This window comes from Halyomorpha halys, unplaced genomic scaffold, assembly GCF_000696795.3.
Source record: "Halyomorpha halys isolate HHAL.00 unplaced genomic scaffold, Hhal_1.1 Scaffold978.1, whole genome shotgun sequence".
Taxonomy (NCBI): domain Eukaryota; kingdom Metazoa; phylum Arthropoda; class Insecta; order Hemiptera; family Pentatomidae; genus Halyomorpha; species Halyomorpha halys.
The window spans coordinates 378,855-396,778 of NW_027105627.1; the positions used below are offsets into that span (position 1 = coordinate 378,855).

Sequence of the window (17,924 nt, forward strand, 5' to 3'; positions counted from 1 at the left end):
TATTTTTTTATAATATGTAATTTTTTTTTCATCTTATTGTAGTCTTAGTTTTGAAATGACCAACAACATTAGGTCAAATTATCAACTATGAATTAAAAAAAAAAAAAAAAATCATAATGAATTTCCATTTAACGATTTTTTCCACAACGCCTGATAAGAGAAACCTACTGTACCACTATTTTGGATTTTTAATTGGAAAGTAATTCACTCCCACACTAATGGTATTGTCACTCTTTTTTTAATTTTTTACAGAAATATATATATATTTAAAATAGTACCATCTATTGTGTATACTCTTATTTATCTATTTCTTTTTTTTTTATGTCCTATCATTTCCAGTATTCACAATCTAAAACTACATATATTTATTTTTTTTTATATTTTAAAATAATACATCTTCCATATTTCAGCAACTACTTTTAAGACTTCTTTTTTATATACAATCAAATTTAGGGTGTCCAAAATAAATTTTTAATAACATATTAGGATCGCGAAAACAAAAACGAAGGTCTTTCCTAGGCAGCCATCTAAGAGCAAAATCAGGTGTTTTATTTATTTTATAATTCGTCTTCAATGAGTATTTTCGGCCGTTTCAAAAAATATTTTCGACACCCTATTACATAAACAGAGACCAAATTTTTATACATTATGTATTAATTTCCTTTATTTGGTAATAAATGTATAGTTTTTATTACGGAAAATTGTTTTTTTCTTTTTATGACAAATAATTAAAAATGATTCAGTTTGCTTAGTAACTTCAATTTTTACACAGCTCATTTACTATTTATATTTTTGATTTTTCTTATAAAATAAATAAAATTATAAAAATTTATATTAAATTAAAAATGTCATAAGTCTTTTTCATATGCATTGTTTTGTTTTTTTAAATATTGATATTCATTTTGGCCAAAAAAATTAATTTATCATTAATGACTATAAATCTTCATTTATAATAGTTTTTGAAAATAATAATATATTTATTTTTCATTGTTTGAGCTTTAATTGTTCATTTCATCATATTATGTATTTTAATGCATAAAAATTGTGTCTCTGCACATAATATAGCCTCAAGGCGTTAATAAAAAACTAAAAACCAATAATATAAGCTTGGTTAGCGCAATAATTATAAAATGAAATAAAATTATGGGTAGTCGCATACCAACATAATTTAACATATTTTAGGACGGCCGTAAACAAATAGCCTTTTTTAAAGGGAAGGCATAGAGTACTTAACATTACAAATCACACATAATACTGATAACGAGATATTCTTCGTAAGAAGCACGATTTAAAATAAATACATAAATATATATAACATAAATATATTATATAATTTAATAATATATTATAGGTAATACCTTGGAATATGAAGGTTTAGGCCTCTAGCTGATATGTTACGTTCAATACATTTCTAATGTATTTTATGTTTTATCTACCTAAAGACTAACTGATATGTTTCTATAGTCCTCCAAGCTCTCGTCCCAAAATTCGTCGAGGGCCCTGTTAGTGCAAGTTTGGTGAATGCTGTAACTATAAATGCAGTTTCGTGTCGGTGCTTGAGTTTGGTAACGAGGTGGCAAGTGGCATATAACTCTCCACTACCGAGGAAATGTCGTGTTTCATGACAGTTTGACTACCGACTGTCATATCTATGATATAGAAATTTGTACGGGCGTCAAATCGAGTAATTCATTTTCTAATATTCAAGAAGTCATCAACATGATTATTTGTAAAAAAAAAAAATCGAATTAGCAAAGCTAAACAATTTATTTTTTTATTTGTTTTTTATATCAATCCTAGCTTCACCCTGATAAACATATAAATACAGCCAAACATGCACAATGCATAAGTACATGTTTATGTAGGATTATGTTTTTCATGATAGCACATAGGTTTCGAATCCATTTATATTATTGAAACCATTTCCTTCGGAGAATAATTTAAAAACTCCTGTGTGAATGAAAAATCCGATTTTTTATCTGGAATCGTCATTCAGCTTATTTCTTTTATGCTATTTCATCTTATATTTTACGTTATTTAGACTTTTAGTTCATAATTTATTTACGATGTTGGATGCGTAAAGAAAAAATTTTGAATAATGATTCGTTAACTGGTTAATTTAAAATGAATGTTTAAACATATTATATTCTGTTAAATGAAACGACATATTATATTTAAAATATACTCGAAAATACAAGTTTGATTTGACTACAAAGTCAATAGTTGATCTCAGTAAGTAACAATAACAATAAATGAATAAAATCAATAAATACTTTCTTGATAATTAATTTTTTTTTATTTCCGTAAATTATTGCTAATATTTATTGAAGTCTAACGAATTTGTTACCAGTGGTAGACATAAATATTGCGAGTTTAGGTGTTTAAAACCTATTTTTGAAAAATTAGATGTAAATAAAGATGCAGGGAGTAAGATTGCATTTTACATTTTTTTTTTTTATCCGTTGAAAGGAATTTAACAAGATCATATATATAATATAATAAATCATACAATACAAATACAAATAAATCGTTCATTTGCAATGGAAAAATAATACGATAATTCGTTTATGAAAAACTAAAATAAATAAAAGTTTAATGACTTAGCCAATGAAAAAAAAAGCTTATATTTGGGATGAGTGACTAAATATGTACTTGTTATTACCTAATTAGTTTTATTAGGGTAATAAAAATATACTTAATTATTTAGCTCACTATTATATACTTTCTCCTCTTTGCTTAGTGCTTGATTATTAAATGAAATCACATATCATCCCTTCTTCAGAAAATTAATGTGTTTAGTCGTATTATGTGTTCAGAAAACTAGAAATCTTATTTTTTTTTTTTTATTCCAATATATGGCTAAATTTCAAGTCACGCGAACACACAATAGATCAAACTCTTATATAAATAGATAATTTTTTTCATAAAAGCCATAGTGATCGTCTGATGAATTAGAGCCCATTTTAATTATAAACCTGTATCCCTCGATTTCGAAAATGTTCAACCCACATTGGTCAGATGCGATTAATATCTTCAGCACTTTCCGAGGAAACAATTAAGATGTCAGGCAATCATATTCAGGATAGTTTCGGATAATTGATATTATTCAAATTGCGTTAATATATTTGGGAAGTTTTTTTGTTATAATATTGGTACTTATAAAAGCTCAGTGGCAAAAATAAGCTTCAAGTGATTACGAAATCTTTATTATGTTCTACTTTCTGATGTTTGTGTTGTATCCATGTTTTGTTTTAGTCAATTAGTATGTTCTAGTAGTTTTTCATGAAGTCGTTTGTTGTATAATTAGATTTCCTCAGCTGCATACTAATTGGTTGAGTTCAGTAGTACCCATCCCCCTCCCAAAGAAAATCTATTTCCCTCCACACTTATACAATCAAGAATAGATCCATAATTTTTTTTTCTATAGAACAGGTAAAGTTTCGTTCGTTCGTATTTTTCCCCGGTTGTTTGAAAGTTGTCCCAATTCGAAACCACACAAAAATGCATAACCTCCTACAATAATTATGAATCGCATTAATAACTCCAATCTGGGCAATACTGGTTGAGTTATAGTTCTAACACATTTCGAATGAATTTAAGTCTGTCAAGTTAAGTTAAGTCTGTCATTGATCCTATTAAAATTTTCGTCTCAGAAGCGATGGGCTCTTTTCACACTGATGTTGGCTCTTTTTGAAAAAAAAAGATATTAAATGATGAAATAACATTTTAAAAATTAGGAAAAAAATAACTGGGAAGTTTCAACGGATCTGTGCTCCCTGCACCTATTCTGCGGCCTATAGTTGCGTTTGCTGCGCTTGACGCTTCTTCACCTCGGCTAAGTCGATGGCAGGATCGTCGTCGTCTGTCTCAAGCGCAGGATTGATCCTCCCGTTCATCTCGTCCTTGCCTACCAATGTTGCCGCAGCGGATCCGTAGAGCGGACCCATAGCTCCTGAAGTCATCACTGCCATCTCACCTTCAGCGGGCTCTCCAACGCGTACCACGTCTTCGGGAATGTTCACCACGCAGCGGAATAAATCGTAGCCTGGTGCCAGGTATCCTCCTTCGAAAACGTACCTACGAAACAATTTAACAACGTTAATAAAAAGTTATTTTAGAGAATAAAGAATTGAATCAATATTCACTTATTATCTACAAATGATTGACTATATGAGAATTTGAAAGACATAGTCTTTGGACGTTTAGATCCACAATGCAGGTCTTCGTCAGGGCTAAAAAGATACAAAGGAGGTAAAGCCAATGAAAGAGTAAAAGGTTAAAATATAATTTAACAGATGTGAAGGTTAAGGTATACAAACATACTACTTAAAATAATAATATTAAACATATATACTATCAAAAACCGAAATAAAATAGGGGGGATGTAACGAACTACTAAAGATTGTTAACTCACATAATAATGAGTATTGGAGTAATATATATTATTGAACAGACCTATTAATTACCTAAGATAATAATACTGACTAATCTTACGTATAATCAATATGTTTTATTTTAGCTCTGACGAAGACCTCCATTGTGGGTCAAAACGTCGGATGAACGATTCTGATAAAAAAACATGTTGTTTTTTTTATGTAGTCTGCCACCATTTCTTCAAGCTCTAAATATGTTCAATAATTGATACATTGACTGTAAATGTGGAACCAAAGTTAAAAAACAAATAAATGTGTTGGGGTTGTCTGGTCTTAGGCGATTTCTCCAGCCTGATTATACTCTTTTCAGAAGGCCCACGACAAGGCGTATTCATTGATAAGATAGGAACGGCCGTGCCAGAGGATGAGCCCTGGACACTGACGAAGGTAGAGGAGGTCTAGATGAGAGAGTGAGGTAGAGTAACAGTTCTAGTTGCCGAGATGAAGCGGACGGACTAGAACTGTCATGATAGGAGCCAGCTTACTAGTTGCCGAGATTAAGCGGACGGACTAAGATTGCTGGAGAGAAGGAGAGGAGATAGGCCATCGTCTTAGGTGTGCGTACAGAAAAACAACTTTTGCGAGCATAGATTGGCAATAAACTTCTCTATCTCAAGCAGTGTATACACTGACACACCTGTGCCATGACTAGACCCAGGAAAGGATGCTCCCTTTCGCTACAAATGTATTATTTTGTTATCAGTTTTTTATTTATTTATTGCTATTTACAACTGTACATTATATTCATACATCTAGTAAATTTTCTTTTAGTTTATAATGGAGTGATACAGGTGTGTAGAGAAACTACCCAATGGTAGCACTCTAATAACGTTTTTACATTAGCAGGTCTCGTAACCATCATCTTTTCAGACGCCTCGGAGGATTAGCCGGAATGGCACAGGGACAAGGTTATAAACATGTGGATTTGGGAGTTTATAATGGAAGAAATAGTATCTGGTTCAGATCGGTTACATATGGAACATTAAGGTCTTTAAGTGTGATTTTATTTGTGACAAAGTAAGGAACATTGTGGATTTTACGAAGGATTTTGGATTGTAAGGATTGGATGCAAGAAGTCGAAGGTTTAGTGGATCACCAAAGCTCAACTCAGAATGTTCAAAAAGGCCTTATAATTGTCATTAAGTAATTAATTCGAAGTTTAAACGGTTTCTCTAGTAACAGCTGTAATAGTCGAAATCTACTTGCTGTTTCCTGTCTTTTCAGTCGTGTGTGAGGATTCTAGGCTAATCGTTTGTCCAGATGTAATCCAAGGTAGCGGATCTGTTCTTCAGGGGTAATTTTTGATACTTAGATACGACTATATTTCGTCCGTAGGTCCCAATCACAGTAATCTTGAAACTAATGTTATTAAGTAATAATCGAAAATACAGTATTGTTTGGAGAGAAGGGAATGTACTGACGTATGTTACCCGGATTATTCTACAATTGAGTGATGCGTTTAAAATTTTAAATAAAAAAAGTATTTGTAGAAAACTTCAAACTATTCAGAATACGCTAAAAGATCTTCGTCCATTTGGTCACATACATAACTTTATGTGACCAAATAGACGAAGAAACTACAACTCAGGACTATTAGACGTACCAATGTTTATTGATACTCAAATTATAGCTAATTTAATATGCTATTAAGTGCTTTATGACGTCTATCGTCGTAGGATTAGCGTTGTCATATTGTTTTCAAAATAAATTAAAAAGATGATGATTTCTAGTCGGACAAAAATTTCGATTTATGAAGAACTATATCTCAAGAACCATTAGAAGTCCACATGTCTGCCAGCACTCAAATTGAAGATAGTTTAATAAACTATAAAGTGGTTTATAATATTTATCTTCGTAGGGATAGTAGTATTTATGATATTTGCATATGAATATGAATTTTTCTGATGAAATCAATTTATTTTGGTAAATATTATAAAAACTCCTACTCTTCGAAGATAAACGTTATTTTCACCTTTTTTTTTATTTCATATAAATTATTATATTTTTTAAGTTTGTTAATGATGTATATCGTTATTATAGGTTTTTTTGGTAATTAAGAAAAATGAATCCGTGTTTTATTTGCTTAAAGGGAAGTAATATCGTTGATAATTTCATTACTCAGTATTTATGCATAATCGACTTTTTATAGGGTTTGATTTCATTACGAATGAATTATTCGATGAAAGCAAACATAATTTCATTACGAGAATCTGTGAAAAGAGAACTATTTCTTCTCTTTCATCACTGAAAGCTGGGTTATGATGTAGATCGAGATTTCACAACAGCGCGATTTTTCAGACCCACCTTGTTTCGTGATGCCTATTTTAATATTAGGTATAATAATATAAATTAACTCATTGTTTAAATTTAAATTGAAACAATAACTTGGTCAGATATAGAACATTATTATTTGAGTGTCAAACTTAGCTTATATCAGGTGTTCCTCATGCTTTGTCCAATTATGTGAGGTTTGTATGACCGACAGCTTGGGTATGCTTGGTTCGTGTTAGGCTAATGGTTGGCTAGATCAAAGGCTGGGTTGGGTACCCATTGTGGTCGCTTTGACCTCCGGAGTGTCCACTCTGTGACTCCAACCATGAATAGATTCACCCCTTCATGGATCGCTTGTCTCAAGCCTAACTAATTTGTTATTTTAAAGTATTGATAGTTTCATTTTGTTAAAGAAAATTTATTATACACATTTATCAACAAATAAAGATGTATGTAGTGTGCCATTATTAATTAATTGATTTAATTTATTAAAATCGTAAATAGTTCATTCCTACTAATGGATAAACAATTTATCTGAGAAGGCCTGTTGTCGATTATGTAGATATCTGATATTATATTTTTCCAACACAAGTAAAAACAATCAATGTAAAATATGGATATTAAAATTTGTCTATCGAAAACCTATTAAAAGAAATTATAATGAAAATCGACTGATGAATAACAGGTTTCACAGCAAAAATACAGAACAAACTTGTCAATAGGAGAATGATGTCTTCTTCCCTTTACTATCGATATTAGCTGAGGTCAACCCAAACGTCGCCTAACGGTTTCAGGTCAAATTTTGTTGTCAAACTTCAGATAAAAAAAAAATTAAGTATTAGATATTATAATATCGATTTCAGATTTTTGATATTGGGATATCGATATTTTGTTGATATTATCATTTAAAAAAAAAAATTGGAATAATTTCTTTTTTTCTAATGTAAGTCCATGAATATATTATGTAGATGAATAAATAATTAAATATTTGTAGTTTACTTCTTTATTATGATCATTTACACCAGAACTTTAATAGGATATTTTTTCCTTCAGAAAAGAGTTCAATGATAATACGACTTGAATTAATAATTAATTAATGTTTCCCAAAATTTTTCATAATATACAACGATATTGCTTCACTTAAAACAAATAACATTTATTATACACTTTTATTAATTATACTCCTACTTCTCAGTAACAATATATACCATTGAATTATAATAAATATTATATTTCTTTATATAATATGTTATATATATTTTAAATAAACCTATAACACCAATTAACACTCAAATTTTTTTATAATTACGAGATAAATGCTGCTTCGTTGTTCATAGTCAAGACAAATAAGTTAATCATTGATTTATAAAACGTATTTTAAAATTATACAATTATCAAAATAACTTAATAAGAATTCCGGTATTTAATATAGCCATTCCTATATCAATTGTATTAATAGTGTTGTTAGTATCGATTTCAGTACTAAAATTTTGCTTAAGATAAAATATCTTACCTTGATATATCGAAATATCTATGTTTCAATCATATAATTAAAGAAAAATTAATTTGTTTTTCACTTTTACAATAGATAGTTCGAGCTAAACTAGCTCATCTTTAACCTGTGTTAAATATAATTCTCATTTAACAAAAAATTAACGTATGCTAATTTTTTTTTTGTTTCTACAAATCTTCGGCCACCCGAACCAGACTTCTCCACGCCTGCCTATCTTGGGCTACTTCTTCCCAGTTTTCTTCATATAGCTCTTTCGCATTTTCGTTTATTCTGGCTATCCATCTGGTTTTTGGCCTCCCACGTGGTGTCCAGCCAACTATACTGGCATTCATTGTTGTGTAGAGGTGTACTGATGGATTGCTTCAAGCCCCACATGTCCCTTCCATTTTAACCTCCTTGCCTTCATATCGAGAGCTATTGATTGACCAGTCTCTTCCAGCAGTTTACTGTTATTTCTTCTACATGTGTTATGGTTCTGATCCTAGATCGCTCCTGTAACTGTATGATGGACTTTCTATTCAAATCTTTCGATTCTTCTTTCTACGGTTTTAGAAGTTAGAGCCCCTAAATTAGTTTTATATATCATGCTAATATGTTTAACACAGTGCAATTTTAATTCATTGATATTTTGCTCTAAAAACTACAGAAAAATAATTAATAAAAACTGTATTATTGGCATATTGATCTACTATTTCGATATATTTTTTTAAAACTATTGGTACAATATATTTCGACATTTATATTCCTATATTTTGGTTTGTATGTTCTTTCGCGGCGTATAAGATGGGTATATAAGATAGAGATAGGAGAGCATAGTGACAAGTGGATCCCTAAAATGCTAATTTAAACTGAACCACCGGGTATTCGCCCGAGGGGAAGACCGAAACGTACATGGGAGGATTGCGTTAAAACTGATTTAGTAGATTTGGGTTAAGAGGGGTACTGGAAAGATCTATGTAGAGAAAGATTGGTAGTATCGGCATCGAACCTTCGGGTTCGCTAAGTCCTTATTATTATTATTATTATTATGTTCCTTCACTTTCATAGTTTAAAGTATAAAAAAAATCTTCCCAACTGTTCTATTCAAATCTTTCGATTCTTCTTTCTACGGTTTTAGAAGTTAGAGCCCCTAAATTAGTTTTATATATCATACTAATTTGTTTAACACAGTGCAATTCTAATTCATTGATATTTTGCTCTAAAACTACAGAAAAATAATTAATAAAAAATTTATTATTGGTATATTGATCTACTATTCCGATATATTGTTTTAAAACTATTGGTACAATATATTTCGACATTTATATTCCTATATTGTGGTTTGTATGTTCTTTCGCTGCGTATAAGATGGGTATATAAGATAGTGGAGAGCATAGTGACAAGTGGATCCCTAAAATGCTAATTTAAACTGAACCACCGGGTATTCGCCCGAGGGGAAGACCGAAACGTACATGGGAGGACTGCGTTAAAACTGATTTAGTAGATTTGGGTTAAGAGAGGTGTACTGGAAAGATGTATGTAGAGAACGATTGGTAGTATCGGCATCGAACCTTCGGGTTCGCTAAGTCTTTATTATTATTATGTTCCTTCACTTTTATAGTTTAAAGTATAAAACAAATCTTCCCAACTGCGAAAGAAAAGTGACAAATGAAAGGAAAAATAGTAAACTCTCTAACCAGCAGTGACCTTGACTTCTATCCTTGCCTTTCTCTCTGAATCCTTTGTTTGGGTTGTAGTTCTCAGTTTCCTTTATATAGGACCGTTCATCCATTTCTTTTCTATTTTCCACAAAGGAAAACCAATTCTATTGACTGTTTTATTTCTGTCAAAAGCCTTGACTGTGAAACACCATAACGGGTTATTTTAAGTTACTCAAAGTAAAACAAAATAGTTGAATTATTTATATTTACATCAAAAGAAATTCTGCATCAGTTCACACCAGATATTTGGACATCGCCAAAATGAACCAATCGTATTAAAAATTTGTTTTAATCGCGTTTCTTAGCGTAATGTTTAGAAGTCATACCTAGAAAATACTATTTTGCTCTAGAAGATCTGAAGGTAAATGTAACGACAGTAGTAAGGAAAATAACTTCATCTAAAGTACTTTTACTTTATGATGATTTTGAAGTTCTACGTTTAAGCACTGTCATGAAATATTATGACTATAATATTTAACAGGTTAATCCTAATTATTAGAGCCATTCTTGAGGATACGTTAAACAAGCATAAAAATTTATTATATAAAGTGTCACACAGATAAATTAATTTTAGCGAGAAAAAAAACATCTGTGACACACGAGGCATTTGGCCAATTTGCTAAACGTAATACTATTTGGATTCATGAAACCTTAATATGTGATTTCTGCGAAAAATTCTTATCCAGAAGGTTTTGCTATCATGCTTCTTAAGTATTTCATATTTAGGTAATCTTTACAATCAAAAAATCCTTCGTAAAATTCTCAATGCTCCTTATTTTGTTACTAATAAAACCATCCATAAAGATTTAGGTTCCTTATCTAACCGATCTAGCCCGAACCCGACATTATTCCTTCCATAATAAACTCCCCAACCACCCAAACCCACTAGTTTTTAACCTTGCTTTCTCTTCCATTCCTGGCGATCCTCCGAGGCGCCTGAAAAGAAGATGGCCTCGTGACCTTATATTGTAAACTGTTTTTAGAGTTCTACTACTGGGTAGTTACATCTTGTATCATATCATTATGTCATTACGATCAAATTTACTTGTTGTATTTTTTATACAGTTGTAAATATCAATAAATAAATTTTAAAAAAATATTTAGGTAAGTGGTAGTAAAAATTAAATCATAATCATACCCAGTTATTAGTGTGTATCGTCGGACCTGCCATTAGGGAAATCGTTAATCTTGATATTTATGCGACAAAAGTTTAACCGTCATACCCTTAGGCTATAAAGGATGAAATGGATCTTCCTAGAAAAATTCTAAAAGCTTTAACACGTGCTTAGAAGGCCCCAATCGGTTGTATAACTAGCAAAACCATCCCAACGTCAGGAATTTAAATGACCGTTTAGCCGCCAGAGGCATCAAGCGCTAGCAATCCAGTCTCAACACGTCCCAAGATAATTGTTGGAAAATTGAGGCAAAAAGGAAGTAGTTAAAGCTCTTGTTCTCTTTTGGCAGTGACCACAATGGGCAGACACTCTGAATGGATGGTCGTGGGTCCAAGGGTAGCCTACTAAATACTACTACTAACCTAGTATTTAAGTTCACTCTTACCGAAACGTTGCTTTGTTATGTACTGAAAAATTTTTTTTTTTAAATATTTCGAGTGTGAGTAAAAACTAAGGCATTTACCACAATCTTTTTTTAAAAATATTTTATGTGGTTCAATTGTGGTATGGTCAGCTAATTCATGATTAATTTTTCTGACTACATATTTTATTTTAAAGTTATCAAATAGTACTTGTAACTCTACAAATGCCTTTATTCATATATGTATAAGTAAATAGTTTAAATGTTTACATCACAGTGTAGTAAAAAGCTTAGCATTTATGGTTTTAACGGGATAGCGTGTCTTTTGTTACTAACATGGACGTACTTGCTTACCCAATCTTTTTTAAGGCAGCATAAGCTCTTTTTTTTGGTTATTTTTCGTGTCACATGCTCTAGAATAAACAATATAGAGTGCTTTCATGTGGCTTAGTTCTCTCTTCCAATTCCTAGGAATTCATTCCACTCACACATCTATCGAAATCCCCTCTTCGAGTTATCCTTCTCAACCTTGATAATTTTTTTTTTATTATTGGTATTTGGTGGGGAGAACAAGTCCGGCAAGTTGGCCTCCTAGTACATTTTGCCAACCCCTGGTGGCTACCTGAGTTGCCAACTAACCAAGCTGGGAGTGTCAAGATTCATTCGTTACAGCCTAAAAATAAATATTAGCTGCCGCAGATGGGAATCGAACCCACAACGAACCGAGCACACTGGGACCTGGACCCCAGCCCATACGGCTCTCTCGTCCCTAATATCATGTAAGAAATAAGGATTATTTTAGATTCTAGAGAGTCATCAAGAATAGTTGTCAAAGGAGACTCTAGGTGGCAAGTTGTACGTAGTAGCATGTAGATTGTAGTAGACGTAATTGTACATAGTATGTCATAGAGTCATTATTTTCTTCCTCTCAAATAAAGTAAAGTACATCTTACACCACTCTGTGGTCGCATTTCTGTAAATTTTGCTTGAATGACTTGATGAGGCTTGAATGAGTCTCATTTGATCTTCATTGCTTAGATCTGATATTACTCAGATTCTTGAGCGGGAAACTGACTTAATTAGTTCTCAAGTTCTCTCAGTTAGAGATTGTAAAAGACTACCCGTCTGACGATTAAAAAAAAAAAGTTTCTTTCTATTTACTTGTACCTAAACCATATTTTGTCAATACTGAGATGTAATTTTTGGTTCAGTTATAAGTAAATAGCAAAAAATATTTTATTATTAGAATCTAATGTATTCCGTATTCATATATTCCATATATCACTTATTTATATATGGATTAAAAACAGAGGTAAGACCGGCACAATTCAACCTAAAAATAAAATCCGATCCTAGAAGTCCTCTAGACTGAACAGAAGGTCGGTGAAAATTAGTTTCAAACTATAAAAACTGAAGAATTTTAAACTGTTTATAGGCGATATATTCAATATTTATGTGGCAATATTATCTGCGGAAGGAAAAATAGAAAGATAATAAGAATTATAATAAATAAGTTTATGAATATTCCCATTATTTTGTTGTAAGTGAGAACTGTTTTCCTCATTGTCTTCTAGGGATTTTAGCTTAACTATAAATGCAATATCATACATAAGTGAATACTAATACTTATGTAAGACTATAGCTTTGTCCAACGACAAGGGCACTGTATATATTGAACAAAACAGCAGAGAGCACTGCACCTTGAGGAACACCACATATTCCGTGAAGAACCGTGTATCCTGTTAATTTATTTTCTATACCCCTAATTGCACGGTGTAGGTGAAAATAACACTAGAAAGAAGTTTTTTTATTTATTGACAGTTATGTTCCTCGACATTCCAACATGATTTCATAATACTGCTATGGTGTTTGAAACGTTCTTCGTCATCTTTAGTTGATATAAGCGTAAAAACGTAGATGAGTTGTATCTCGTCAGAATAGTCGTTGTACCTGTCTTGGTGCTTGTTATTACAATAATTGTTAAAAAAATAAATATGTTTATGAATCAAAGAGATTGTTTAATACAGACTTACTTGGTACCCCACGAGACGCCTGCGAGCGTGAAGAGAGAGATGAGCATGGCCATTGTCCTGAAAGGGAAGAGTTGTCGCTGCTCTGCCTCGTCCCATCCTGGGTACTTGATCAGAGCCGGGAGGCTGAGGAGCGGTTCTCCTCCGGAGATCCGGACCACGAGGGCGATGATATAGGCAGAGAGGCTTCCATAGGTGTTGCAATAGTCTTTGAAGTGGACCACCATCAGCAGTTGAGGGAACAGGATAACGTAGACCAGGTCCGAGCACATCGACCTGCATCGTTAGGAATCATGTACTGAATATAAATATGATAAATCTAAATGCCGTGTTAATGTTCTTAAGGAAGACTTTAAACTAAAGGCTCCCTTTACGAGAGTCCTTCCGTCATCTTCTCGTAACATATTTTCGTTTTACAAAAGCTCCATTAAGTTTCCCCTTACTAAGTAGTTCCTAAGGAATTCCTTTAAATAAAAGGGCATTTATGAAATAAAAAGTTTGTTAAGTTAAAACCAAAGGAGTGCATTTAGAAGATTTAAACCTTAAGTATGATTTTCCATAATGTCTGCCAATATTACCTGTATTATTCTATAGGGTAATTTATTAATTTTTTCTTTATTTTGTCTTATTATATGCTGTCATATAAATTCAGACATTTTTAATATAGATTTTAGTAATTACCACTATATATACAGAGATAGATAAGTTAAAAAATAACAAAATAATAAATAGAGAAAATTTAAACTTAATAAGTAATAGACAAAAAAATCATTATTAAAATTGTAATAAGTATAAAAAATTAATTAAATTAAACTTATACAGAAAAAAATTAAATTAAATTAAATAATAATTTTTTCATACACTTACCACAATCCGTAAATAGAAGGAATAGTCAAAGCCATGATTGTAGCTAAAATTCCGACAACAAATATTGACACCCTCATAACCCAGATTATTTCCATCTCTGAAGCCTATAACATACGAATTTTAAATTAAACCATTAGTTATATATGATTATTAATTTATAAATAATTAACTATTTATTTATATAATATGTGTGTTTGGGAATAAGTAAATCTTCCACAGCCTTGATGATGAGGATTGGCAAAGATTAGAACGTTAATCTGTAATGTGTTATTTTTTTAACTTTTATTTTAATGTTAGTAGTTCATGTTGAGGCTATTTTAATAAAGTATATAAACAAAACAGATTTCATCCTCAGTAATTTCAAACTATATCTATACATCGAAGAGTTGATATCAGTGCTTGAATAGAGGCATATCTGACAAAAAAAGTTAGTTTTTTTTTTTAAATTTTTGTTTGATGTATTCTATAGATTGTACCATAGACTGGAGTTAATTTGTAATAACTCTAATAGCTTCTGGAAGGTTTGTAGGGTGACCACAGTAAAGATATTAACTACAGTCTACTATACTATATTTGGAATACGTCCAATTCTAAATAAAATCAAAACTTTTTTTTGTAAGTTGTACTATTCAAGCAAATTAGTGATATGTGGAAGTATATAGATTTTACTGAAAACACTAATCAATAAACATACTTCACTGATTATACTTCGATATTTTCAAGAAGTTTTTTAATTTGTCGACTTATCTAGAATTCTACGTTAACCGTCCTTGATATGACTTTTCTTTGTTGATATATATTTTTTTATTGTTATTTGATTGAGAGTGTTTAGCTAAAATTATTTACTCCAGTTTTGTCCCTTTTTTATGTTTGTTGTATCTAAAAGACTGTTGAGGCAACTGAGAGAAGATAGTTTTATTTCAAATTTTAATCTAGTTTATTAATGTTTAAAATAATAATTGTCGAAATATGGTTTCTGAAATAAATTTGATTTTTATAAATCAAACTTATTGTCCGAACAACTATAAATCAATTTACGAAGGTAAAGGTCATAAATTACTTTATAGTCCATTAAACTAGCTTTAATTTGATTGCTAACTGATATCTAAACATCACATTGTTCCTGAGATATAGATTTCTCAAAATAAATTAACTAACTACTGATATTTCAGTACATTTTTATGAAATGTTGCTTTTTAAAAGGAATCTGGAGAGAAGAACGATTTAGAGCTCCGAATGAAAAATTAATGTTTTTTTAAGATTTTGGAACAACCGCCATTTTTTATTCCCCCTTACCTATACTCAGCAGACTCATCAGTTTTGACTAGTAACTATACATAGCTTTCATTAAAGTAATAAAAAATTGGAGTGAGATAATTGCTTTTTTTTTCTTCCCGGCTCTTGTAATAGGTTAAAAATATTCTGTGATAAGAAAGTGATAATAGTTTTAAGTTAATCTGTAATTAAAAGTTTTAAAATTTAATGGAGGAATGATGAAATAGGTAATTAGAGATAAGCCAAGAAAGGCTTATTAATAAATTAATATGATTCCCTATAGTTTTATTGTTTAATAGGGTTATTTGACTGAAATTAATAACGTGGACAGAAAAGTCTGCAAAAAGTTTTTAAATTATTGGATGTGAGGTGTAAATTTTTATTTGAGGTATACTACTTTATTAGTAATAATGCTGTCTGTTAAAAATTAATGTATAATAAAAGCTGATATTTATTATATTGTCCTTGAGAAGGATTGGCCGAAAAGTTTGACTTTTAAAAAAATATTAACAGTGTTTTTGAGGCTTAACTTGGATGAATTTTATTATATTTAAATAATAATTACACATTTTTGAATAATGTTCAATAACATCTTTAGAGCATGTAAATGACTATTATTCAAAACACTGTAATTGAATACAGCAGCAGTGAACTCAAACACGTGCGGGATATTCAACCCCATAATCCGGGGCAATCGTGTTCTGATATCCAATGGCCAAACGATCCCCTCTCCCTAATCAGTATGTAAATTAAACCGGCTTATCATAGATATAATTTGGAATAATAAAATGTTAGACTTGTTGAATTATTTATTATTATTTTTTCATCTTTAGTAAATCAATTAGTAGGTTGTTTTAATATATTAAAAAAAAAACTCTAGTCCCTCAAACAGCAGTTAATAACTAATTAGACAACGTTACTCCAATTAAATCTTTAGGGTGGATAAGTATATGATACATTAATTCAAATCAAACATTTCCCTTCTCTTTTTAAATAATTAAAAAAAAATACTAAAACCAAACTCAGGCTTACCTGAATCCAGATGGATTTACCTGGCACCATCTGTTCTACCCCTCAGCCATAGAAATTAATTAAAATTACTTATAATTGTAAAAAAAAAAAAAAATATACTTTTTTTCATTTCAAATTTTCTATTTATATATTTTTTCATTTTTACTCCCTGAAAAGGCCAACTCGTTTTTATAAAAACGTCTTTTAACATACTTGATAAACGTTTGATTATTTTTGTTTGTTTTTTTCCAATGCATTTCTATATTTATAAATTAGCAGTTATCGTGGATTACTAATGATCCTGTCTGGATATTTCAGTTATAATTTTCATTTAGAACAGTCTCAAACGGGACTTTTTGAAAAAAACATTGAATTCAAATATAAACGATTCTAAAATTCAATAAAAAATGCGATATAGTACGAAAATTATTGTGTTTCCTCAACAGATCAGATAATTTGTAAAACATAGTTTATGAATCTCATTTTAGTTACTATAAACATATAATTTCGTACTTAAATTATAATAACGGTCTATACAGCTGACATTCCAACCAATTCTAACACTATCTTAACCACGTATGCCGATGACACATATGTGCTCGCTGTTAATAATAACCCATTAATTGTATCCCAAACTCTCCAATCCCATAATACAGCCCTCGAAGAATGGTTTCGTAATTGAAGGATTAAAATAAATTCTAGATTAACCTTGAATCCTCACACAAGACTGAAAAGACAGGAAACTGCATGTCGATTTCGACTATTACAGCACTTACTAGACAAATAGTCTAAACTTCCAACTCATTACAAAAGACTTATCTACATGACTGTAATTAGGCCAATCTGGACATAAGGAGTTGATCTTTGGGACTCCAAAAAACCTTCGAATTCCTCTCGTATCAATCCATACAACCAAAATCCTCAACGCTCCTTACTTTGTCACAAATAAAATCATAAAGACCTTAATATTCCCTATATAACCTATCTAGCCCAAACCTGATATCACTCCTTCATAAACTTCCTAACCACCCAAACCCCCTTGTTTCTAACCTTGTATCCTCTTCCATTCCTGATAATTCTCCTAGGCGCCTGAAAATAAAATGGCCACGAGACCTACTAATGTAAAATGTCATTAGAGTGCTACCAATGGGTAGTTTCTCTACACGTCTGTAACACTCCATTTTGACTAAGATCAAATTTAGGGAATGTATTATATAATATACAGTTGTAAATTTCAATAAAGATATTTTTTTAAAATTATAATAATGATTTTATAATTAATTATCTT

The 17,924-nt window shown here is 30.9% G+C and overlaps 1 protein-coding gene across 1 annotated transcript in view; it reads right to left on the bottom strand.

Moving 5' to 3' along the window:
- Positions 1 to 17,924, bottom strand: part of ChT (choline transporter) — a 101,423-nt gene continuing 83,499 nt past the window's right edge. The window contains exons 10-12 of the mRNA XM_014431500.3: positions 14,351 to 14,454; positions 13,487 to 13,759; positions 1 to 4,077 (exon numbers count right to left, since the gene is read on the bottom strand). Of these exons, the coding sequence (XP_014286986.1) occupies positions 3,795 to 4,077; positions 13,487 to 13,759; positions 14,351 to 14,454 (660 nt within the window). The 3' untranslated portion in view covers positions 1 to 3,794. The remainder of the gene's footprint in view (positions 4,078 to 13,486; positions 13,760 to 14,350; positions 14,455 to 17,924) is intronic.